The sequence below is a fragment of the Anser cygnoides genome, chromosome 8, assembly GCF_040182565.1.
Source record: "Anser cygnoides isolate HZ-2024a breed goose chromosome 8, Taihu_goose_T2T_genome, whole genome shotgun sequence".
Taxonomy (NCBI): Eukaryota; Metazoa; Chordata; class Aves; order Anseriformes; family Anatidae; genus Anser; species Anser cygnoides.
In genome coordinates, this window is record NC_089880.1 from 30,616,510 (window position 1) to 30,641,620 (window position 25,111).

General features: G+C 41.5%; 1 protein-coding gene across 1 annotated transcript; it reads right to left on the minus strand.

The window, feature by feature from the left end:
- Nucleotides 1–3,551: 3,551 nt before the first annotated feature.
- Nucleotides 3,552–23,311, minus strand: TM2D1 (TM2 domain containing 1). The gene is made up of 7 exons (XM_067001728.1): nucleotides 23,064–23,311; nucleotides 22,000–22,069; nucleotides 20,022–20,130; nucleotides 15,716–15,807; nucleotides 12,212–12,285; nucleotides 10,880–10,998; nucleotides 3,552–4,783 (listed from the first exon to the last, which is right to left on the minus strand). The coding sequence occupies exons 1-6, from the start codon at nucleotides 23,289–23,291 to the stop codon at nucleotides 10,888–10,890; spliced, it is 684 nt and encodes a 227-aa protein (XP_066857829.1). The 5' UTR covers nucleotides 23,292–23,311; the 3' UTR covers nucleotides 3,552–4,783; nucleotides 10,880–10,887.
- Nucleotides 23,312–25,111: the final 1,800 nt, after the last annotated feature.

The following is a 25,111-nucleotide window of genomic DNA, read 5'->3' on the forward strand; positions in this document are numbered from 1 at the left end:
GGGGAACGACGCAGACCTCAGCGCATCTCTCTTACAACAAAGGTGCATGGCGCTCCATGATTCCAGCACGTGTAGGATTCAGGTGTGATCCATGTAAAGCATCAACCATTTCCCCTCGACACCACCCAAAGGCAGCACTACCTCAGGCGAACCCCACTGCTGTTACAAAGCTGGCTTCTGTGAACGTCTGAAGAGGTGCAAGAGCCTCGCTCGTCTTTGCTGGGTGCACAGGGGCAATTCGGCAGCTCCGACAGCCACATCGTGTCTGGTATCATCTAAGCTGACTCGATAGAGATGTCAAGTTTGAAAAGATAGCAGAAGTCTGCCTTGCAATTTAATTGGCTTACACTTCTGTATATCCTATTTTAAAAGTAAGGCCTTTAAAATGCGATTTGGACGAGAAACTTGTGCAGGGCTTTACCCTGGGCAGTCTCACAGACCTCTCAGCGACAAAAACAGAACGGCTCTTAATACGAGCTGCATATACGGCTGGATTTATGGACTATTCATTATTTTAATAGCACTTATTGACTTAGGGTCAAATATCTTTTTCCAACATTTTTTTATTTAAGGAAAGAGCCCGTATGTCACAATCTCATGCCTCATCTAATTGGATAAGTGTTTCCTTTGTCCTTGAAACCAAAAAGTAGAATGCGTATCCAGGAGCTACAGAATGAAAAAGCATCTGCCTTTGGTATTTGGCATGCCTCAATTAAAAAACCCGCTGCCTGCGCTATAATTTTTTGAATTCTGACCAGCGCACTTCTGCTCAGATTCAAACAGACAGTCCTGAAGGTCGAGCTAGGGGTATTTAAAACCAAATCCTTTGGAACAATGCTTAGAACATTAATGTTTTACATACAACAGGAAAAAGGCCCGGAACCAGCAGAGCTAAGCTCGTGGTCATGCTGAAATCCAGGGACCGATTCACATGCTCGCTCGTCTTGGAGCGTTTCTGCAGGCTCCTGCTGGACTGCAGTTTAAGTCCGTTTTCACGAAGTGGCTCCCCTCCCTCCCATTCCCACGAAGCCAGTGCTCAATATGCACAAAACACTTCCATCTTTAAAAAATAATTGAAAAGGTGCACCCTGAAGTTCACTGGATCGATCCCTCTGAATTATTTTATTTAGAAGACACTTCATTGTGTCAAAGATTTAATGGAGAGGTTACGATGCCCAGCCTTCGGAATGTCAATGCATTAAACTGGAGCGTTGCAGGGAATGTTAAAATCCCCGTAACGTACGCCCAAGCAAAACTGTCAGATTTTTGAAATATGAAAATTCTTACACAGTTTAGATAAGATCCAGACTGCTGAGGAAAAGGAATACAGCGGCCAGAATCCTTCTGTGTGTGTCTTGCAAGTACAGGGGTGAAATTTAGCAGCCTCTCCCCGGACTCCTTTGCCTTTCCCTTACATCCCTTCGAGTGCTCACTTCCCCGCCCGTACCTTCGGAAACGCATGCATTTTTACACGAGCACTATTTCCCGGCATACTTGATTAAATACCTTCCCCTGATATTTATTGCCTATTAAACAACATATCTTCGGCATGTACCTTCACCAGACAAAGATCTTCGCTATCAAATGCAGACCTCAGCATGTCTTAGGCCAGAGCAGTTTGCTGCAATGGTCTCTGCGTGGGGCTGCAGCTGAGAGCACGGAGAAAACTCCAGCACTGCAGAGCAGGGTTATCTGCTTAGTAAGCGGCACCGCCGGTGTCTGAGAATTACCCGGCTTTGCCACATTTTACATTTCTTGGTACATGTGATAAGGCCATAATACAGAAGATGTCCAGCGGATTTTTATTTCTCTCCTTGGGGAACGTCTCTCTTCGGTGCTGCCGGAACAACTGCGATCCACCAAAGTACTTCGAGGCTGTAAAGTTTCAAGTGAAACGGAAGGGCGGGGGAAGGAATGACAAGTCCTTTTTACTGAAATTCTCTCCCCAAATGGATTTGGCAGAGCCTAACTCTGCTGATCTTAAAGCAAGGTTTATCATTTGTGCAGGCTGCTGCCTGAAGGGGGAAAAGATCTTTGAAGTTTCTGAATGATGGAAGGGGTCTCCCCCCGCTCTCGCTCACACACATTTTTTAAGGACGGAGACTGGGAGATGCTCAACTGCCCTGAGTCAGGAAATTACACGACAAATTAAACAATTACGTGTTTTAGTGCCGAGCGTCTATTTAGACACTCAGCGCCAAACATGCATTTAACATGAGTTCCACGGGCATTTACAGCTCCCCATTACCTGTCGCTCTGCGTTGCGTGGTTTTCCTGCATGTTAAGAGCCCCCCCCCCCCCCCCCCAGCATCTACACCTTGGAGAGATTTCTTTATCATTTATTACAGAAGGCACTGCCTGGACACTGTTGGAGTGACAAGGACTATTTCCTTAATTACTGTACATTGATAATAGCATTTACTCTGGCAGCTCCAGTGCTATTCAATCAAGCAAGATTCAATACAAAAAAGCTGATTTGCCAAAAAAGAGATTAGCATAAGTGCCTACAGTCACATTCTATTTTTGAAGGTAAAGCTACTGTGTCTGTGAGCTTGCTTGTGGGAACTTTATAAAGAGAGATTAATCTAGTTTATCTCCTTCAAAAGATATTTGGGGAAATGACAGAGTCAGTGTTTAGGTTTGTGATAATATTTTTTTATAAACACGTAAAATAAAGAACTGCACAGAAAGTGCTTATCAGGAGCAGGAAGGTGTATTTTTTCTCTTAGGCGAATGTAGATACTTGTTGTGAAAAATTCCGTGTTCCCTGGTTTGCCGTTGCTGTTCTTTGTCATTTGATCAAGTGGTGACTGTAGCTGTTGCACTTTAAAATTAAATGCTATTATTTATGGTAGAACTTGTGCTAGTTAAAAATGCAGACCTCAGCACTATGTACGTTTGTAAGCAGAAGGTTAAGCAGGACATTTTAAATGGTAAAGCAAAGGGCTTAATCAAGGCTGAAGAGCAAAATGCAGTGGGATAACAGATACAGTAAACAGGCATTAATCACCATACAGGCTTAATCCAGGTATTAGGCAGTCTTGGGGCTAATATGAAGACTCACTTGCATAAGGACTCATTCTATCAACTCTTAAATATGTGAATAACTTTATTCTTGGGAGAAATTTCGTCAAAGTTAAAGGCACTTGCAAGACCAGGCCCACAGTGTGCCTTTGTAAAACGGTCATCACACAATTATTTTGCCTGCAGGGGATTTCTGAATTAGAAGACACGTGTAGGGGTGTGGCTCAAGAAGGGAAAAAATTGAACAGCCGCAGCATCGGGAGCCACTTTTCCAGGCTTTTTCCCTCGACACTGTTACTGTGACATCAAAATCCAAGCTAAGCACTTCTTGCCAAGGATGGACCAAATAACACCATGGAGCCAGTATCATCTCAGGGGAGACAGCTCACTGTCTTAGTGACAAATTTAGTCACTACAAATCCAGGCTTAGAACACAGTCCTTCCCTAGCCATAATCCAGCGCTTGCAAACTGTGTTTAACCACTGATGAACTAAAACTTCAGTTTCCAGAAGATAACAGCACATCCATAAGCATGAAATTCACTTTTATTAGATGTTTAGAAAGATTCAAGTGCTTTCACATTTAACTTAACATCAGAAATTCCGTCTTTGTATGAACATACACATCACGTGCATTGACACCCTGGCACGCAAACCCCATCCTCCAGCCCAGGGTGGGTTTTGGCGTCCTAGTCAAGTTCCCCTTACCCCTGAAACAGAACCTGTAGGCTCACGGCAAGCCCAACATGAGCTAACCTGAGAAAGGGGAAGGAGATGGAAGTGGGGAACGGGATAGATGGCCACAGTTTATCTATTCAAGGAACAGCAAGATGCAAAAAAATCCACAAACCTTTAATTGTGAATGTGGAAGAGGGACAGTGATGTAACTGTTCCCAGGGAACACTATTCTTATTTTGTAGAGGGAGGTGAGCCAAGATACTTAAGCTCTAGAGAACCTTTAACACAGGAAGCTATTTATCATAACAAGCTTGGTTGATACTGCTCCCATACTGAACCAATTAGATTAGCCTATTTCGTCATACTTCATAACTTGGGATGATAGGTTTCCAAGCATGGTACAGTGCAGTAATTGAATTTTGATCAAACACACATGGCCCATAACCCAGTATGTGAAACTTTCAGAACAGTTCACAGCTTTTAAATATCCAGTCAACATGTTGCCAAAAGTACAGGATGTACTTGATGCAAGTGGGAGAGGAGGGGGGAGCACGAGTCCACGCCGTAACTTGGTACAGCTGTAAAACAAACATTTTTTTGTTCCGATTCTGTTCCTACTTTAGCAAAGGAGCTGGGAGGAAGACAGTGAATGTCAAGTAAGTCGTTTTTCTCCCCAACCCCCACGCCCCCCAGGCACACATTTCCCTTTTAACATTCTTAGATTACCACAACCTTTTAAATTCACTATACTGTACTTTCATACTGTATTAGACACACCAGCAATTATGTTTGTTAGCATGACACATCCATTGCTTACACTTAGTTAACAAAATAACTTAAAAGTCGCATGCATCATCCTCTTAATAGGGTTATAATCAATGGGACCATGGAATGAAAGCCCTAAAAATTACCCCCCACCTTTGCATTCCCCAGGCTTCTGCCTCTGCCAACACAATCCATATGTTGGGCAGTCTCTTCGGGCTCAAGGTGAACACCCAGTCAGTTCTCTGCAGTCAGTGGTCTCCTCTTACACGTTCTTGCTGTTTTCCCCACAGTACATCCAAGGAACTTTGAAGAAGGTTCTGTGTAAAGGAAACAGAACGCATTAATAATTTCATTCCCACCACTCTCCTGACTCGGGGGCAAAGCACCCACTGCAGAACAGGTTCACAACAAGGAGCCTTGCACTACTTTATTCTGAGCGAGCCGTGGCCAGCCGTACCAGAGCTGCTCTCTGGCCCACACCTGGCAGCCTGGCACACTTGAGCAGTGGGGCAGGATAACCCCAGCCGCTGCATGGGGCGCTGCCAACTTCCTTGTCTTTCGAATGCTTCGACCTGAAAGGCAGTCGGAGGCTGTGCAGCTCTCCCAGCACCTCGCGCATCCCAGCTCCCCAAAAGGGAAGCACCAGGGCAGCCAGCACCTTGGCTTTAGCTGAGGTGGTGCAAGTGACATAAAAGCCGGCAATTACTGCGACAGCCCTCCGAAGAACGTGGGTTTACCCGAGTGCTTCTGGTTGCACTCCGTGGATCAGCTGCCTCCAAGACGTCTCACACACCTGCTCTGGAGTACAGCTGTGTAAGAGAAGCAGCCACAGGTTCCAAGGGGAGAAATGGTGCTTTCCAGAGGTAACAAAACGTGCCTATTGCTCAGTCCTGCCACTGGTTTGGGACAGGTACATTGCACAATTACAGCCCCCCCATCTGAGACAGAGTGCAGGAGGATGCACTGGAATCCTTCTCCCTCCCCGCCCCACGCCTGACTAAGTTATGATGCTGCAGAGAAAATAAAAAAAAAAGAAGAAAAAGAATTCAGTGTTAAACTTATCAAACTTGGTCCAAGTTTCAGCTCAAACCAAGGTTAAATAGGCCTGTTCTAAGCCTCTTAGAGATAGGATTTATATAGTAATTACAGTAATGGAAACTGATCTTTATAATTTTTATACTGCCTAAAATTCTGCTGTGTCATATACATCTGCAGAGCCCGAGAACTGTGCTTCTCAGAGAGAAGCACTGCAGTCTTGAAAGCAGCCATTCAAATGTATAATGGAGAATTATCAGAGCATGAGGATGTCTGAGATATAATGAACCACGGAGAATCTGCAATCCTGGAAAAGCAAGGATCACGTAGTTGAGAAAAGCAGCATTTTTAAACAGTTCATTCTGTTGAAAGTTTACGGAACTAGATCTTCATCGCCCATACTACAAACAGTTTTGGGAATGCCCCTTTTATTTTTATATTTCCTTTATTTTCCTTTGGTACAGTTTTGGGTCTAGAGTGAGAGCACAGTGCAAAATGCACCTTGGTCAGACACAATCCCCATGCTCTTTCCAGTTTTCTCTGTCGTGCAAGGAAAAATGCAGGAGTGCTAAGTCTTTGCTGTACGGTAAAGAACTACTTCAGGAGATTTGGAGATCTGATAGGGGGTTTGGCTCCACCTTCAGGAAGCAGAAGGCAAAGAGACAACATAGTTTTAAGTTTCAGACATACTTTCTGCTGAAACTAAAGCCTACAACCCCCTCTTATAGACATCTATTCCTTCCCAACGTGTTTTTGTTTCATACATATAAAAAATTCCCTGATCTGATGCCCTGACATTTCCACACATCTGATTCAGCTCTGAAGAGCCCAGCTCCTCCTAGAGGTTCTTGAGAACTTGTGGAAGGATGTCCAAAAACAGCCGATACGTGAACAAACAGAGCTGAGATATGAACAAAGGACAAAGAAAAGCTGCTTTGAGGTGAGAAAAAAGTTGCCACACATAGGATGTTGTAGTCCTGTTTCAAATATTATCAGCCATTTACACTCTCAGTGCTAAGGTTTCCATGGAGCATGAAGTTTTCTCTGAGAATTCACAGAGATTGGAAAGGTTCTCTGGGTAACACAGACGGACTGAGAGGAAGAAAGCTGGAAGAGTTGATCACATTTCAGTCTAGCAAAACACATAAGCATATGCCTAAAGTTAACTTTTTTCTCCCCAGATTCTGGCAGCAATTGCAGAAGATGCAAACAGACTAATCTCTTGTATTTCACCATCAGCAGACTGATGCAGCTTGAAATAACAAACACCCAGAACACAGTAGCTGGTTAAAAACTGTGATTCAAATGAATTAAAATGCCACATTTTTTAAAAAAGCCATATAGTGACCATTTATAATGATGAAAATGGCAAAGTAGTTAGAGATGAGGCTACACTGAGTTTGAAAGACTATGATGTTATCAGTGAAATAACAAGAAATCACCCAATTAGTGACAGGCAATGGAAATGTACAGTTGCTTGCAAAATCTTGCCTTTGACATTTCCCCAAAGGGGTGCGCAAGTACCCAACCCAACCTTATTGTAGCCAACATCATTTTCTGGGGGAAACAGGTTCCGAAACTGCAGAGCAAGCAACAGGAATGGCTCTCAAATGGAATAAACACCTAATGAATCTAAAAATAATAATAATAAAAAACAAAAACACTGAGAAGAGATGGGAGAAGACTGAATAGACAGAGCCTTGTAAGCAAATACAACTGAATATACTCCTGAGGAACAAAGGAAACAATTCTTGATGGGGTGACAACAGATGTTCTCCAAAAAAATTCTAACGGAGCATTTCAAACACAAAGACCTTCCTGTGGAGCTGAGAAGTTTTACTGGCAGACATGCAGCAATACATCTTCGGAAACATAACAAACCCTACCATTTGAGGTGCTATCAGGTCCTGAAAGCAGCAGTGACATCTTCATGTAGTAAGTGGTGGGCAGTGGTAGAGAGGGAAACAGTTAAGATAACAAAATACTGTCACGGGAAGTTGCTATAGCAGAGTCTTGATTAAATGGCTGTAGGAAAAGCTAATCAGAGAACTTGGTCTAGAATAGCCTTTTGAAAATGTGCTCCGTACCCAAGTGAAAGATACACAGATTGACCTAATGGAATAACTACAACGCAGAGTAATTTATGAATCGTGTAGTTTCACCTAAGTACAACCACTTGTACTGTGTGAGTGTAGTACACAAAGTGCCCAAGGCCAAACGTTCCCACTAGCTGCTGCCCCTCCACATCATGGTTAAGCATATTGCAGAAAATCCTAAAATGTAGACTGAGAAAAAAAAAAAAGGTTTATGGAGCCATTTTTGCAATGACTGAACTGCACTGGTACTTTGGGAAGATCTGGATTTAATTCCTAGCTTGGATCTGCAGCATCTTCACTGAATGGCTTTATACAGATTTTTAAACGTGAGGCACTTCAAAATTCTTTTTTTAAACTCTGGCCTTTACTTTTTAAGCTCTTTTTCTTTTTTTAAAGATAAAGAATAATACTTCTTTGTCTTGTTGGAATGTTGAAAGATTCCTGAATATCTGCAAGGCAAGCAGATACCATTTTATCTGGGAACAAGGCAGGAGGATGACATAGTACATTGTCTGATTGTTTTCAGCACTTTGCAACTGTTTTTAAGGAAAAGCTACAACCAAGAGAGATTATTCCAGTGCAGTAGGAGCAATCAGAACCACAGAAACACTAAGATGGACAACTTGATTGACAGGTGAACGCTAAAGCAGGCAGCAACACAGGAAATCATCATAGGACAGACATTTTGATAAATATTACTGTAGCCAATTTATTATTAACACAGTGGGACAGCTTTACATCTTGCATCACACTTTTCACAGTCCTTATGGTAAACATGCCATATCTGACAATTACAAGATGAAAACAAAGACCTCACTAACTCTCTACTGGCCCTGCAGCACTATCTACTCGCTCAGTTAACCCTCTCTAAACTTCAGCTGTGCAACGAAACGAGGGTGTTCAGATACACAACATAATTCGTATCGGATCCAATCCAAGTTGCAAAGCTCATGCCATCTGTGACTCTAACTTTTAAGACTTCACATAAAATGGAGATGGTTGTGAAAGAAGTGGAAAGTTGTTAGTACAGGACGGAGGACCAAGTGGAATGCCATCTAAAGGGAATTAAAATAAAATCTTGCTAAGGCTTAAAATACTGTTCTGTCTGGTCACCCTTGGCTCCATTCTTACTGCTAGGACCAAACAGGGCAGTCCGGAGCAGAACGGGCACTGGTAGCACTAGCAATGGATTGGGATGAAAGAACCCCACAGTTTTTTTATTCCCTAGATCGGTTCTGGATACATGTTCTGTTTCTACAGAAACACTGTAAATTAACTTGGAACAACCACTCCTCTCTCTGCTGGTCACTTTGTTTCTGGAATTAACAAACTATCCAATGGACCTCGTAACTAATCATATTTTCATCTGATTCTCACAAAATAGCCCCCACATTCTTTTACAGATAATGAAGCACAAGATGGACTGCTGCAGTCACTAAGTCAAGCCCTCTGCTACTTGTACACATGGAGATGCATTTTAAAATGAAATCTTGTGTGACGAGTTCCCCAAGGGTTGTTTTTGTTTGTTTTTTAATTGAATTGCATAGTATCTTCCTATTTTCAGAGCTATATTATCAGCTTCAGGGTTAAAAAACAAAAAGCAGACAAGTCACAGGATGATCTGTGCCATGGGATTTTATTTGATTCAAACATTTAGTTTCCATCCACTTCCTCTCTGTTTTTGCAAGTGCGTATTTCAGGAAACAAATCTGACATGCACAAAGAGCATTCAGTGAAAGACAAAAAGGGAGATGTGACAAATATCAGGCAAGCAAACAAAGCTAAGAGAGTATTCTTGTCTCTGAGTCCACAAGTAGAATTCACGTTAGCAAGTGTTCCAAAACTATGTCTGAGTGAAGGAAAGAATTAACGTTAAGCAGAAAGTACTGCAAGTGGTTGATTCTCATTATGTGATGTGTCAGGTTACACTGATTTGGAAAAAAAAACCTGATTTCTTTACAAAGGTTTCAATGCACCAAGTCTTAATGTAGGTTTAAAAGAGATTGAGAACATGAACTGCACTTAAAAAAAAACGATTTAGCAATCTGATTTTTGTATTCCCTCAGAAATACTTGTTGCAGACACATTAATAACATTTCATCAGAAAACCAAAAGAATAGCCCAAATTATTGAAAAAAGAAATCAACACTAAAGTTTATATAACATGGATTTCTCGTTCAGTTACTGCCAGTTTCTGTAAGAAGATGAAGAAGATTTGGTCAAATAGCATCAAGATTCTGTTGACATACTTCCTGTCGCTGTGTGTATATACTTTTATTTGAAGGAACATTCATGTAAACCTTAGTTGTCCTAAAGAATTTAGTTTAAATGCTTTAAGAATTTATTCTTTATTAAGAAATTAAGAATAGCAAAATTTATTTCACTGGAACACAACTGATTAAAAAATAATATTTTAAGGGCTTTATTAACACAAAGAACTCATTTTTTGACATTCTGTAAACCATACATACAGATTTCTTTTCGAGAAAAAGAAGGTATGTCTTTCACTGTGGATGGTTGCAAGGGAGTAAACAAACAAATCAAAATAATCAGAGCATTTATATCCTATTCTAACCTCTGTGCAGCCCAACATTCATTCACCTTCCTATTTTGAGATCTGTCACTCATGGTTCTATTTTTTATGTCCACTTATTCATACTGCTCATCAGCATTGACCAAATTTTTCAGCTTCACCACAATTTATCTTTAAGCTTTACAGAAAGAATACTTTCAATTAATAGGATTTCACAGGATGTGCTGGCGCAAGTTTTAGGGCCACTTGGATTTTAACTAACAGGGTACAAAGAAAGGCAGTTTCTGTGGTTTGGGATATTTTGGTTCACTTCCAAACCGCTACACATAGTTCCGAAAACAACCCCCAAGTGTAATCCTGGCCCGTCCATGCTAAAACTCTCATCAGTTTCAACGGAGTAAAGATCAGCACAGTTGTTCTGAACGATCTTTTGCCTCTCTATAACCCTCTAATTTACACTGACTGAGACACAGAACAACACCAGTGCAAATTGCCCAAGTCTGCACATTTCACAACGGTACAACTTCGCAACCTCGTACATGCTCACAGAAATAGAGCGGTCAAAGAAACTTGGCGCCTTTGTGGTAAACTCATTCACTTGATGAATTTTCATCTTTTATCATCTTTGTTCAATGGACATTTAATATTCAGTTTTGATGAAGTGTAATTAATAAGTCATCAGCGACTTCAGTGGACGACTGGATCCATCTGTAAAATAAAGTGTACTTATGCATACACGAGACACTTACTGCCGGGGTTAAGGGTAGCTCTGCATTTTCCTGAACGTTGCGTTGGTAATCGTGAGCCGCGTGAGCCTTGCTCCGTAGTAGTCTATAATGTAACTAGAGCCATCAGAAGGTCCAACAATCTACAAGAGAAAAAGAACCAAGACTTTTCAATATAAAGTAAAATATACACTTTGTGCTAATGTCTCAATTACTGCTAATTTTCCCATCATAAAATTAGTCATGCTTAATTAGTCAAACAGAAACTAGATTTATTTTGAAGTTATGCTGTAGTTTAACTATTTTAGAGAGCGCTGTCTCAGACTGAGCATTTCCCTGGGGCTTCTAATCAACCAAATTACACAGCCAGGCGCTGGTACTAGGTTAAGCTGATGAGGATTTGAGTCACAAAATCAGGCTTACAAACGAGTGGGCTCCAAACCACTTTTCTTGAACAAAGAAGGTAGGTAGGAGATAATTAGTTTGATGACAAGTATCTTTGAAGTACTGCACAGGTAAGAAAGAGAGACGGAGAGAAGATCATGGCTTTTTTGTTCTAGGAATGTTAAATTGATATAGAGTCACCAGGGAGATGAATAAGGGGAGATGAACGATACTCTCAGTTGTGTCTGTAAGCGACATGAGGCAAAAATCACAATGACAGTATAAAAGGGAACTTGCGGATACATTTATTTTAAAAGTTAAATATTTTTCTGTAAACCCATATAAACAATTTCTATATCCTCAATGCATTTTGAGTTCATCATGGGAAATGCATCGTTTGTGCTGTATGGATGCATTGTAAAGTAAGACAATTTGGCAATTTCGTGATGTCACAAGAGGTCACCCCAGCCAGGGATTTAGCCTCCAAAAATCCTACAGTAACAGCTCTTGGGTGACACGGGACTTGTATTTGAAGAGGCAGGGGGAAAAAAGTGGCAATGTCTTCTCTCCTGCACACTGTCTTGAAACCCCAACGATGGGCTCCATCAGCCCATGCAAACGCAGAACTTCAGGATTCTGGGAACACCAGGACACCTCTCCTGAAAAGTCTAACACTGTGCCTCACAAAGAGAGCCCACAGGCTCTGACAAAGTCAATTTACGGTGAAACAGCTTCCAAACTATTCGTTATAAGTATTGAGAGATAGCTAATCTACCTAATTTTTAAATACAAACAACAAATATATTTTGTATCTATATTTTACAACATCAGTCTATAACCACAGCTAAAATAAACACCTTGATTTTTCAAGGCACAAAAGTTCTTAAGGCTAAAATGCTAACAAAGAATTAGTAATCAATCAAAACTTTAGCAAACGCAGATTTGTATCTTGCTTTGAAAGCACTGACTTACCTGCATTGAAATAAGTATGAAATCAATTAGGCTACCAATTCCACAAAATCCTACTGTGCAGAACTTTAACAAACCTAAAAAAAAAAAAAAAAAAGAAGTCTGTATGTCGCTGGTTGCAATCACTTTCCAACCCTCCATTATATATACAGGTCTAGAAATAGAACTGAAGTTAAAGATTATTAATTACCAGGGAATTAAAAAAAAAGTATATTCATATTTCTGTATCCTGAATACACTTGAAAGATTTTAAACTAACAACAATTCCTAAAACAGATAAATATTCTTAAACAAGGCAAGAGTTGATAACCAAGTTACTGGAAAATTTCCCTTCTTTGATCAAACAGAAAGAGAGAAAAGAATCTCAACTTGAGCCACAAAATTTACTTGTGAATTGAGGGAGACTTTCTATCACCTCATGAGTTGCTGCACACAGTGATTTGATTTCAGAACATGCTACTCTGGCAAACCATTTTAGTATCACTTTCATATTTTTGCTGAAATAGGAATTTATTTTGAATACATTTATACACATATATATAGAAACACTTTTTAAGCAGTACTCAAAAAAGTTTGGGTTTTTTGTGCAAATAAATGAAATATTCATAGAAAATATAAGGGAATAGCAACTAACAGATAAATGTTTCATGGGAAGTTGCAATGAAAGGCAGACTACTTTTGGTGTTTTCAGAAGACGACTGATTTAACTTTTTTTTTTTTATTTAGTATCAGTGGTTTCTTGTACACTGAGTATAACACAATGAGTACTGTATATATTACAAGATAACACTTAGCTGAGCTAGGCAAACATTGATGTTACTTAGAGATTAAAAGGCATTTGTCTCTTTACCTAGGAACAGCCAGTATGAAGAGGAATGCCTATCTGTTGCACTTCAGTCAGTTCTAAGCTATGCTGTTTGGGGGAAACACAGTTCCCTACTAAAAAGGGTATCCTTACTGTGCTTATAGGGACCAGCACACTTCTGAGGCAAGAAACAAGCACGTTGGTACCATCGGCCAGTGTAGCATCTCATGGCACCTCTTCCCCAAGGGAGCTGGCACAGCAACAAGTTGTGTTGTGCTGCATAGTGCCTGACAATGAAAAAGCACAGCAGTTTTCCAAAGGATGAGCCTGCTTTTGCTCAAATACCCGAAGGTCTCCTGACCTCTGTCTCTTCCTCTTGGTTCCCCCTCTCTCAGAAGCAGCAATCTGCCCAGCACACCACCTCCGCGCCCCAGTGCCCTGTCTGTGTGGCTGCACGTGGAGGAGAGTGGTGGGGTAGCTGCTTGCACGCTGTGGGAAGAGCATCCCGCTGTCTGGAGATAGCTCCCATAGCTGACAAGATGAAGCTGGCTGATTTATAAACTCTAAGGAGGCCGTTTATCATCATTCCATGGACCGACGGTACAGTCAGAGCAGTGAACATACATCTAATGACCAAGAGGATGAAGGAGTAATAGCAGGATGGTCTTCCAGCTGATTAAAAGAAAAGCCTACGTGCGTATTACAACTGAAGTCGCGTCACTTAAATGTGCAAAACCTCAGTGTATCAATGTTTAAAATACCTCATTCCCAGAGGCTGACGTGTGAGACTTGCAGCAGCCAGACATGGTTTGCCTGGCTATCAGTACTGGCATAGCGTAACAAAACAGAAGGGAAACAGCCAGCTAAATAAATACTAGCCTTAGGAAACGGCAGTTAAGACAATTAAATAATATCAAATCTTTGGTGAACACGTTTACTTTGTTGTTATTATCTCGCAGTCAGCATTTAAAATATTATTTGTGATGCTTATTCTGCCACCTCCTCTCAAGCTTCGGTCCTGGACCTCACCCTCAGCTGGCACTTTAGGAACCCAGCAGACCTCCCTCCGCTGCTGGTCCCAGCTGCTCCAGTTTACTTGAGGAACTGGCTGCCTCCTGCGGAGCCATTCTGCAGTACGTTACTGGATGCAGAACTATTTCTGAACTTGGCATACGTTTCTGGAGTGCAGGGTAAAGTTGATTTTTTTCTTCCTCCTCACCTTCCTCCCCACAAGCAGATCACACTGTGAAAATAAACTGCTCTAAAGCACGGAGGGAAAAGGTAGTGCTCTCAGGCAGTAATAACTTCTGGTTTAGTTCACAGGGTGTGGGAGAGGAAGAGGTTGCCTTCCTGGCTTCTTCACACTCAGTATTTTTGTGTTTGTATTTGTGCTCTCTTTAACCAAATGAGAAGGAAAAAAAATGAAGGAGCATTTACAGTCTTCATTATTCTTGCACAAAATATTTCAATGTTATTCCCTTTCTTCATCATTTTTGCCAAAGTATGGATGACCTACAGAAATATTTACTACAGTCAAGGAATCCAAACTACTGACTTTATTTCTCTTGTCTACTCTGACCTCTTTGCTTTTTTCTTCTTTGGCTTTCAAAAGCTTGAAAACTTTTCTTTAGAGGAGTTTAATTTTATGTCTGTTAACTCGGGTTACTGGTTACAGTGTATGCCAGTGAAGTTAGCAAACATGAGCCATACAGAACTTCTATATAAGAACAAAGTATTTATAAATCTACAGTACTGGAGTATATTACAAAATAATTACTGCAAATTATTATTCCAAATCCAGTGATATAACAAAAGGTGCACCTGAGTGACTGATTCCCAAAATATACCTCTTTGTGAAACAGACGGACAAAATAAGTGCTAATTATAGAATTTCAAGGGAAAAAAGACACAGGTGTTAACACAAGATTAACTGGAAAGACAGATAATGTTATTAAAAAACACAAGGGTTTCTATTGGATGGGCAGAAACTCAAATCTCCCAGCTGAAGGGACAGTAACATGTATAGCTTTTTCCAATTCACTGCTCCACGCTACGTAGACTTTAAATTTACTCCATTTGTCAGGCTCAGAAACAAAGAAAATCCAAGACAGTAAAAGTAGTTCTAACATACTAAGGTATTTGCATTATTTAAAAGCCATTGGCACCATCACCCTGGGAATCAGGTCCTAAAAGCAGTAAGCAGAGGTAGTTCTTATTAAAGGTCCCAGCTTCTGCAGAACTATTATTAATACTATGAGCTACCTTGAAGGTATGCATTTGCCAGAATAAATTCCATATCCCAAAACACTAGCTTTACTGTGAAGTTCGTCCTCTATTTTCCTGTTAAAATCAAGCACCGTTAAGTAGCTGACACATCAGTCAAAACCACTACTGTTGCAGTGGCTCACAGAGAATGCAGTGCTGAACATCAGTGTCAAGCAAACGTAAAGCAAAATGAATGACAATAATCACGTTTGCTTGTGAGGCAACTCTATATCCATTTGTCACCGCTCACTCCAACAGCATAGGAGGCAGAGGTATATAATCCAGGAGTTCATCTTATTTGCAATGAACTAAGGATTCTAGTTGTAAATATAAAAACTATGTCAGTCAGCACTTTTTATTCAAAATGTAAGTATACACAAAGAACTCAGTCATTACAATACGCTTTAACTCAAAGAAAAAACAAGAAATAAACTTACCTAAGGCAGGATAGCCTAGATAAAATCTATCTGCTCCCAACCATCCAAGAAATAAGGACAGAGCCACTGCCACTTTGTAGGAGTATCCATTTCTGCCAAAAGAAACAAGGAATGTAGACAATAACTGCAAGATATATTCACTCATAGTTTTGAAAATTAAAGCAGTGACTCACTTGCCTGCTGCTTCAGTTAAAAAAAAAAAACAGATTTGTTATTTATCTTTAATTAACAGAGACAGAATTGATAATGTTACGCTTTCAAACTTGCTAGGCATCCTCCATAAAGCAACCTCAGCTGTCACAACTCAAGTACGCTCTTGCAGAATACCAATTCTTATGACTCTTATTCTGAAATTAAATCATCATTTCTTGTCAAGAAAGACATAATTCAGTTGCTGATCCATTCCCAGTTTTACAGAGCGCTTCCCAATCATTCAGCCCTGGAAAGCTAAGAGATGTGCGCGTACTGTCTGTAGGCATTAGTCTCACACCCAGCCAAATAGAGAGGAACAGGGTAGACAGGTGAGATGTCAGCAGAGACAGTAATTGCAATGAGATTTGAAGGAGAAATGAACCATGGCCACCGGCTGAAGAAGCCAGAAGGATTCAACAAAGAGGGTAAGACATGTAACTATCCCTGTGCTACACACGGAGGGCAGTAAATGGCATGCACTCATGAATGAAAAGAGCTGCGAACTGCTCAGAGATGCACGGTAGTATGCAGACACCCTGAAGTTAAAGGTCCCATGGTTAGCCACACACCACACACAGACACAACAGGCTTCCTGAGATTTGTACTGACCGGCACCATTCTTGCCACCCGTTAGAGGGACGTGGCCACCTAACCATTAGTAATCTTCAGTCGCTACTGATCGGGGCTTTGCACTAATAAGCAAGCTAGGAGCATCGAGCTACCAATTCCAGAGCCATCCTTTGCTGCACTGGTGAAAAGCTAGCTTGTGAAAAGAACAGAAACCCAAATCTAATTAGAACTTTAAAAAAAAAATAATCAATAATTCACTGCTCTGATATGTGCACTAATATGTGCCAGCAATTACTTAATAAGCCCAAATTAAACTCTCGGTTGACAGCTGAATAAAACATAGTTTCACAAAAGACAGTAGCTGAGAACGCTCCAAGCACCTTTATTAAGCACTTTCAATGCCAAATAAAGATCTACATTTTTGCTTATTATCTAGATTTACTGACTTTAAAACTTAATGGCAACATTAAGTGATTAAACCATGACTCTTACCTCAATATTTGTTACTTACTGCTTATTAGCAACACAGAACATACCAGGCATTTCTGGAACCTGATGTAATGCAAATTATCAGCTTTAGAACTGCCATGTTTCCACTGTAAAGAACACTAATTGTTTTATGTAGAAGTTGAGGTAAACTGTTGGGAAACGTTTATCAACTAAAAAGTGTCAACAAACCTTTCAAGGACACTAAAGCCTAGAAACAGCTTTTGCATAAAAGGTGGGAACACAATTTAATCTGAGAGGCTTCTGCTCAAAAACAGTCAGAAAGTAAACTTAGCACTTGTGTCTGCACTGAGATGTTGTTAGAGGGAGAGCAGTCTGCAACTCCAACAACACCAACCTGAGGGACAGAAGAGATCCAGTGTGAAGTGGAAGCACGTTAACACTGTAACAAGGCTGCCTCCACTCTCGTCCTTTGTCTTACTCATTCTTTCAGATGAAAATAAGTGCTGAAGAACTAACCAGCAAGCAGGAAAATAACGCTTCCTGCTAATCTAAAGGGATTTCTACAACTGGGTAAAAGGTGCAATTTCTTTTCAGTTGCTCTTTGATTTTTCTCTTGCTTATCAGCCTCATCCAGCCTTTTTTTGTACGTTTCTCGCATTTGACACGTAAACACCTTTTCCTCCTGCCCGCCATGCCAGTTGAAACTACGTGTAGTACTGCTACACGTGCCAGTGGCCTCTGTGCTCTCTCAGGGTCTCAGCACTGCTCAAAGACCTGTCCACACAGACCTTCAGGGCTTCCGCAGACTGCCATTTTACGGACTCCTTGCTTGGAATGATGCTGCTGGAACAGGGGACATTTCAAGCCTGCAGAATCAGGGCCTGTGCATATTAAGCAAAATGCATGACAGAGTGACAATTTGGGGAATTCTAGAACCCGGCAAAAATCTACCTCCAAAACACTAAATTAAAACCCAACGGATCCCAAATCCCAGTCCTTTGCTGTTGCAACCTCACTAGTAATTACAAGCTTTTCCTTGAACAAATACCAGGAGCAACTGAGGAGCAAATGAACTTGAACACATCCTCATACACAAACAGAACAGGACCCTAGAGCTGCAACCTAGGTTGCTGCTAAATTAGGTTGTTGGCTAAGGACAACATGCTGATTTGCCCCTTCCTAAAGCTAGGGATAGAAATTAACCTGCTGTCCCTACACATGGGCAATCCTGCTGTAGGAAAATGCCTACTTAAACCAATTTTCTGGTTAAATGACGTTTTGACAGAAGACTGATAGTTTTCATCAAAACTCAGATGTTGGAAAATCTCCAAAATGCAAAAGTGCAGGCTTATTGGTGTAATATCAAGGTAGACATTCTTGCTTTAAATAACATTTCTGAGACTTAGGTAACATTCAAAATACTTTATAAAACGCTGTTATATTGAACAGTGATTAGACTTTTTAAACACAAATACATATGAAAGGTGGTAATATTAAAATATTAATCTTGCTGCCACTTTTACCTGGCTTTGGTGGTTTATCAACAGCATGCCTGCATAACTCTTCCTACATTCTCAGCTGAACTTTACTAGAGGTTTCAGCAAGCCCACAAAGGGTCCTCTTACCCCTGTGCCATGCAAACAGTCATGGGACAGGAAAAGCCACGGCAAGTTATTTTGGTAGTTTAACCATGGGTGATTTCATCACAAACAATAGCTACCATAAAGTAATAGACAACATAAGAATAACATTTTTCTGCCTACATAGATCTGTGTGTTGTTTTTTTCTTTTACTTCATAAAGCAAATACGAATTTTAAAATGTTTCTAAAAAGTACGTTAAACCAAAAATATATACAAAAAAATCCAAACACAAGAATAACTTTCTATTTTAAAGAGGAGGCAATTTTATTAAACTAGTGTAGCTCATCTTATTCTCAGTCCCCATCACAGACGGGACTGAAACGCAATTGTTTCTGGACAAAAATGTGACTGAAGTCTAGTTTGCTAGCATTTAAATTTGATTAGATGTAATAATATGTTTTCTTCAATTTGCTGAGCTTTGACTGTAGAGAAGATGAAATACAAAGAAAATATTTATGAAACTAAGAGGCAGAGCTGCACTTCTGAGCTAGGCAAATTATTGAGCAGTAAGTACCGCATCACTAGGGTGATAAGGAATACTCAGCAAACATTACAACTGGAGCTGTAATTTCCAAAGATTCCACAGTTGGACAAAAGGAAAAGGCTCCTGTGTGAATGCCACAATAAGCAGAGACAAATGGTACTGACAGGTGTTCGCTGATCATTAGCACTGGCCAGTTGGAACATCTATTGGTGTCCAGAGCTTTCCATCGCTCACAACATGCTCAGAAAAACCAGGTCCATCATTTTCAAGTTACAGAAACAGGCTCTTAAAAGACATGCTGGACTTGATTAAATACAAAAGTTATTTAAAAATAGAGAACAATTCCTGTAAAAGAGATTTTCAGGGTACTGAAGAGAGACTTATGCTCCCCCAATATTTATGCATACTACAGCTTAGGGTGCAGCTACAGGCACACTTAAATTGGCGTGAGCCAGTGCTGCTGCTGAGCAGCGCAGCCCCTTCCAGCCCTCCTCCATCCATCCCTTATCCTTGAGTCGCCCTCATCCCTGTGCTGGCACAAGCACGTGAAGGGACTGTACTGTGACTCAACCTGGGGAACTGATCCAAGCTAGTTCAAACCCACATCAGTTCTCTGATTTGGTGTACAGGAGGGGATGTCAGGGAAAGGGATGGAGAGGAGTCCCCATGCTGATCTTAAGCATGTGCAAAGTGTGGGCTTAGAATCTGGGGCAAATCTCTGCTGGGGTACACACTAAGGTAAAGTGAAGACAGAAACATAACTAACAAAAAAGTTTCCAGCACAGAGACAGATTTACTTACAAACATGCATGCTGTATCTTTATACTATTTATAATATTTATTTGAGGATGAAGTAACACACGTACGGAACTCTATCTTCCTCCTCCTGCCAACACATCATACCATTTTAGAAAAAATTCAATGTGAAAACAAAGATAAATTACTACAAAAAATAACAGTGTACTTACACATTGCGGCATGCAATAGGCTTGTAAAATCCAACTTCATGTCCAGTAAAGACTTTTTCTACGCCAAGGTGATCTTTACAGGTAATATTTGGTGCTGGCAGACACTGAACTGAGGACAAAAAAAATTATTTGCAATTAAGCAGTAGCCGACTGGATATTGTAGCATTTTCCCGACAACACAGGTGAAATAAACAAGTGAAGTTATACCATGCAACAGTCTTGAGACACAGCACAGTGCACACAGGAATGATACTTTAAGTATATTACTAGATATATCTAGTAAAAGCCTGCAATGTATTACCACAATATTAGTCACTCTCCACTGTTTTAGTGAGTTGTTTTAAAGGGGAGAATTCCAGTCCTTTATACACTTTGTAGTAGCTTTCAGTACTTGTGAGACCTGTTGATTAGTTCTAACTGAACTGCTAGACGGGTTCAACATTTCTTTCCTGATTCTCCAGTAATACCCAAAGGAAAGAAGATGAGGACTTGGATTTATTTATTTTTTAAAATATCTATCCACATTGTGTAGGACCATCTCAAAACTTAAGTTAAAAATTAAGTTCAGATGGTCAGTATCTGTAACAGGGGAAAAAAAAGAAAGCTATGTCTGGACTTAATTGTCATGAAGTCGTACATGGAAGTTACTGATCAACGTGCCTCATCTGATACAACTACAGAAAACAACATTTTTTCTCTTCCAAAAATTAAGCAAAGAAAGCAGTGCTTTCTATTTAGAAGAAGCCCACAGCAGTTAAAATATTGACACAGGGAAGGACACGGTCTTCTTGTCAGAGTCATGCCAGTACGGCTCCAAACCCGCTACTCTATGAGACTACTTGGATGCTTTGAATTAAACCCCTACTTGTTTGGATGATGAAATCCAGAAAGATGTTTAGAGACTGTAGTGCTTCAAGCATGAGCTTTAAGACCAACTTTTTATTATTTAGATAATAATGATAGAGGAAATGACTCATACTGTGAGGACAATCTAAAGACTGCTGTATGTGTAAAAATTCTATACAGATATAGAAATGAACACGTTAATAAATTCAGCAACCTCCTCCACTCTGAAGCAAATGTATGGTATATTGAATACAATCATATGGTTAGACACAACTACCAATGTGAGTTGTGACCAAACTACAGAATATTCTTTGGCTCACTGACTGCCTGTCTATAATCAGGGACACAATATCAAAGATGATGTAAAGGACTGAATAACTTACAGGGGGATGTATTTTGGAAAGTACTTTCATCCAGTCTCTGAAAAGTACTTGGAAAACCTCCACTATCCCTAAGCATCCCAATAAAGAAAATTATTTAGTGTTTATACACAGTAAAATCTGAAAGACAACAAGCATACGCACGCATTTTAAACACGAGTGTACATTAAGCAAATTAGCTAACAAAGAGACCATTTACTTCAATGCCTGCAAACACCAGAAAAACTAACCATATGTAATAAAGCAAGCGACAAATTTAACTGTGTTTCTGTTGTACTCCAAAGAAAATCTGAAATTTAACATCAAAATAAGCGTAACTGCTTTCAAAAGAGACCCTCATGTCACCAAAAACTCTTGATGATGGAAGGCACCATCCTTCCTTAAAAGGATTTTTAAGATTTTGAAGGTTTTGAGGCTGCTCTGCCATATGTCAATTCTTCTAAGTATATGCAAAACTGAGTAGGACAGGAATGGTTTGCTCTAATCACAGTAGTGAAGGACAGGGCCTAGAAGATATACTTTGAAGAGGTTTACCAGAAACCTCACTTAAAAACATACCAGTGAGAAACAACGTATTTATTCATTTTCAGTGAAGCATCCAATGTACACAAATGTTTCAGGCTTTCACACTAATGACATTACTAATCCCATGTTTTAAAAGCTCATCTAGCAGATACATAAATGCATGAATTAAATACTTCCTTGGAAAATGTAATTACTGTCAATATATGTTAGAAATTAGAAATCCTTACCATATGCCGTGTGATTTGTACAATTCATTGGTTCTTGTGTACTATTGTCTATTTTAGGCTCATCACACATATATGTTCAGGTAATTGAGGAAAACATTTTTCATATCAAACACTACAACGGGTTTAACATTAATTTATTCCACCCTCTTTAACCTCTGAGGATTAAAGATGTACCTTGATGTCAGTTTTCCTCCCTCCCCATCCCCCAAAATAGGAACAGCATATTACCATAGAGCAAATCTGCTAATCCAATTTAATACATCAATATATTGCATAAGCTCCACGTTTAATTAGTGCTGCAGTCAGCACTACCTAAGGGAACTACAATATTTATCAGTCACAGTCTCTGTATTTGAAGGCGACAAGGTAGAACCCCAGCCTATGCTTCCTTCCTTATTTTGATACCGGAGTACCTTTAAACCGAGGCATTTGGTTGAGAAGATTAAAGCTACAATAACAAACAAAATTCAAAGAACACCTAAAAACGAACATCGGAAACGCCAGGAATTTGGACTAAAGAAAACGTGAGCAGGAACAAACTTTCTGAGGTCTGAACTCCCACGGTCAAGTAAGGCAGGAGATGAAGTTAGCTTTTTTTCCAAGCTTTGCTTTCCTGACACTTTTGATCTGCAGCCACGTCGCCAACGGCCAGCTGCCCTCACCATCCATCTCCTCGGGAAGGCCTGACGCGCCTCTGGAAACAACTTGCAGCTTGGGCTAACACCTGAGACCTTCTCGCTTGGCTGGGGGAGGCAGACCCAACATTTTGGGAAGACACTGGCTCTCACTTGAGCGTCCTGAAAACGAACACAAGAAGGCGAAGGGGCAGGAGGGTCTCCCATCACACGGGATCTTCTCGTTGAACACCAGGCGCACCCCGACCTGCACACAGCCACACGCTACGCCACCCCCAAATAAACCTGTACCACCACACACATCCTCCCTGCCGCTGCTTCCAGCTCAGGACCCTAGGGCGTCCCTACCCCCGGTGCCCCCCAGTGTCCTACAGCCGCCAGCCCCATCACCCCCACAGCCCCCATCCCCCCGCCGCGGCCGCGCTCAGGATATTGCCCCAGCCGCAGCTCGTCGCACTTGAGCGGCGGCTCCGAGCTCGCCGCTGCCCTCACGGCTGCGAACCAGAGGAGGAGGAGGACGAGGAGGAGGAAAGGGAACGGGGCCTCGGCCACCCCTCGCCACCGGCGCCCCATCCCCGCCGGCCGCCGCCCCGGCCGGGCGGCCATCTTGGGAGCCGCGGCTACCGTCAGTGACGCCGCGGGGAGGAGCAGCCCCATAGCCCTGCCTCCGGGGGAGCCGGCTCTGCGGGCAGCCCTCAGGATGCCGCAGGTGCCGCTTTTATTTATTTATTTATTTATTTATTTGGCTCTTTCAGGGGTTGACCTCAGCAAATATGGCTCCTGAGGCAGCTCGGAGCGGCGGTGAGGGCACAGCGTGCCCCTACCTAAGATGGCGCCCGTGTAGCCCTGCTGGGCTCGTACCCTGGACAAAGATGGCCGCCGGGGAGGACGGCGCCCACCTGCCCTTACCCAAGATGTCGGCCCCGCCTCAGCGGGGCGGTGCGGGGCGACGGGGGGCGGTGAAGGGCCGCAAGGGGACCCGGGGCTGCTCTGTGGGGGCGTCCCCTGCTCCGGGAGTCGCCTGGAAGAGGCTGGCGAGGGCTGGGCTCGGCCGGGTGAGAGCGGCGTGGGCAGGCAGCTGGAGGACAAGTACGGGGCCGGGGGGCGATCACCGGCGTGAGGGCTGGGCATGGCAGGCCTAACCTCCCGCCTGGTGCCCGGGAGCGTCCCGGGCGCTGTGGGCGCCGTCGAGAGTGTCAGAGAAAATTCCTCAAGGTGTGAGGTAAAGCGGCTGGCCTGTGCCCGCCCGGCTCTGCCAGGCCTGGCTAGGAGAGCCCTTGAGCCAGCCTGGGTTTTCATGTAAAATTGTGATTGTATACTGTTAAAGTACTTTCTCTTTCTTCTTTTTTCTTTTTCTCTACTTTTTCTTTCTTTCTCTCTTTCTCTTTTTTTTTTTTTTTTGAAATACATACAAAATACCTGGAGCAGGCAAGCTTTATCTTCATCAGTGTTTGCTCCTTGTAAGGTATTTTGTGGTGATTACCAACCTTTGTTTTTTCTCACTTTTTTGAAGATTATTCCATATTTTTCTAGTGCTTGTTTCTGAAAGCATCATTTTTCAGCTGTGAGCTGCTGGGGATCACGGACTGTTTGAAATGAAGAGACTGTTCAGTGGTGAACGAACTTGGGAAAGGCAGCACTACTGTCAGAAGTTTTCGTCTGCTCTAGAAGCATTTCCTGAAAAACAAATGGGGACATAGAAACTTTAAAAGGTTGGAAACAACTCCCAGGTGGTATTTAAGAGAATGTCATTATTAACCAGCCCTTCCTAAAGTCTTCTGGTTTCACCAGTGATTATTTTTGTGGATGAATGGTGACTTATGTATGAGTCTGTCAGTACCAATGAAAGGTCTGTTATGGCCCCAGGTGCTCAAAGAATCAGTAAAAATGTTGATTTAAAATATATGGATGTCTGACAAAGATCTCAGCAATATTTCACATCACTGGCTGTCTAACAGCTTTTGGGAGATTTGTGTAAACTAAATTGGCAGTCTAGAATTCAGCAGATAAAGTATGCAAATGAAAATTGACATTCCTTTCAGCAATTGGAAAAGAAAGGCCAGGGACAGAGTGCACTCTGTAATGAACCCAGCCCTCCGAGAGATCGAGACTGAGGTGCACTGATGAGAAAAGTGCTTAGCTCTTTTGTCTACATTGTATATCTTGGATGGATAAATACCCCACTTGCTGTTCATCACTGTCAAAAACATTGTCACTTCTCACAAGCACTACATTAATTAAAATTGAGAGTAAGGACTGGGAAGTTAGGCATTTGGAATCTCTTTTTTTAAGGATGAAATGATATGTCCTTAGCATGTTATATGCTTTAGTGCAACTGCTATTGTTTTTTTTTGGGGGGGGGGCATTAGGAAGAAGGGAAGTTGTTTCCTAGTTAGGAGGTGAAAATTAATTTCCGTACCTTTTGTACTGCCTATCCTATGCAACCAGCAGGGTTGTGTGAGATTTGTTCCACGTGA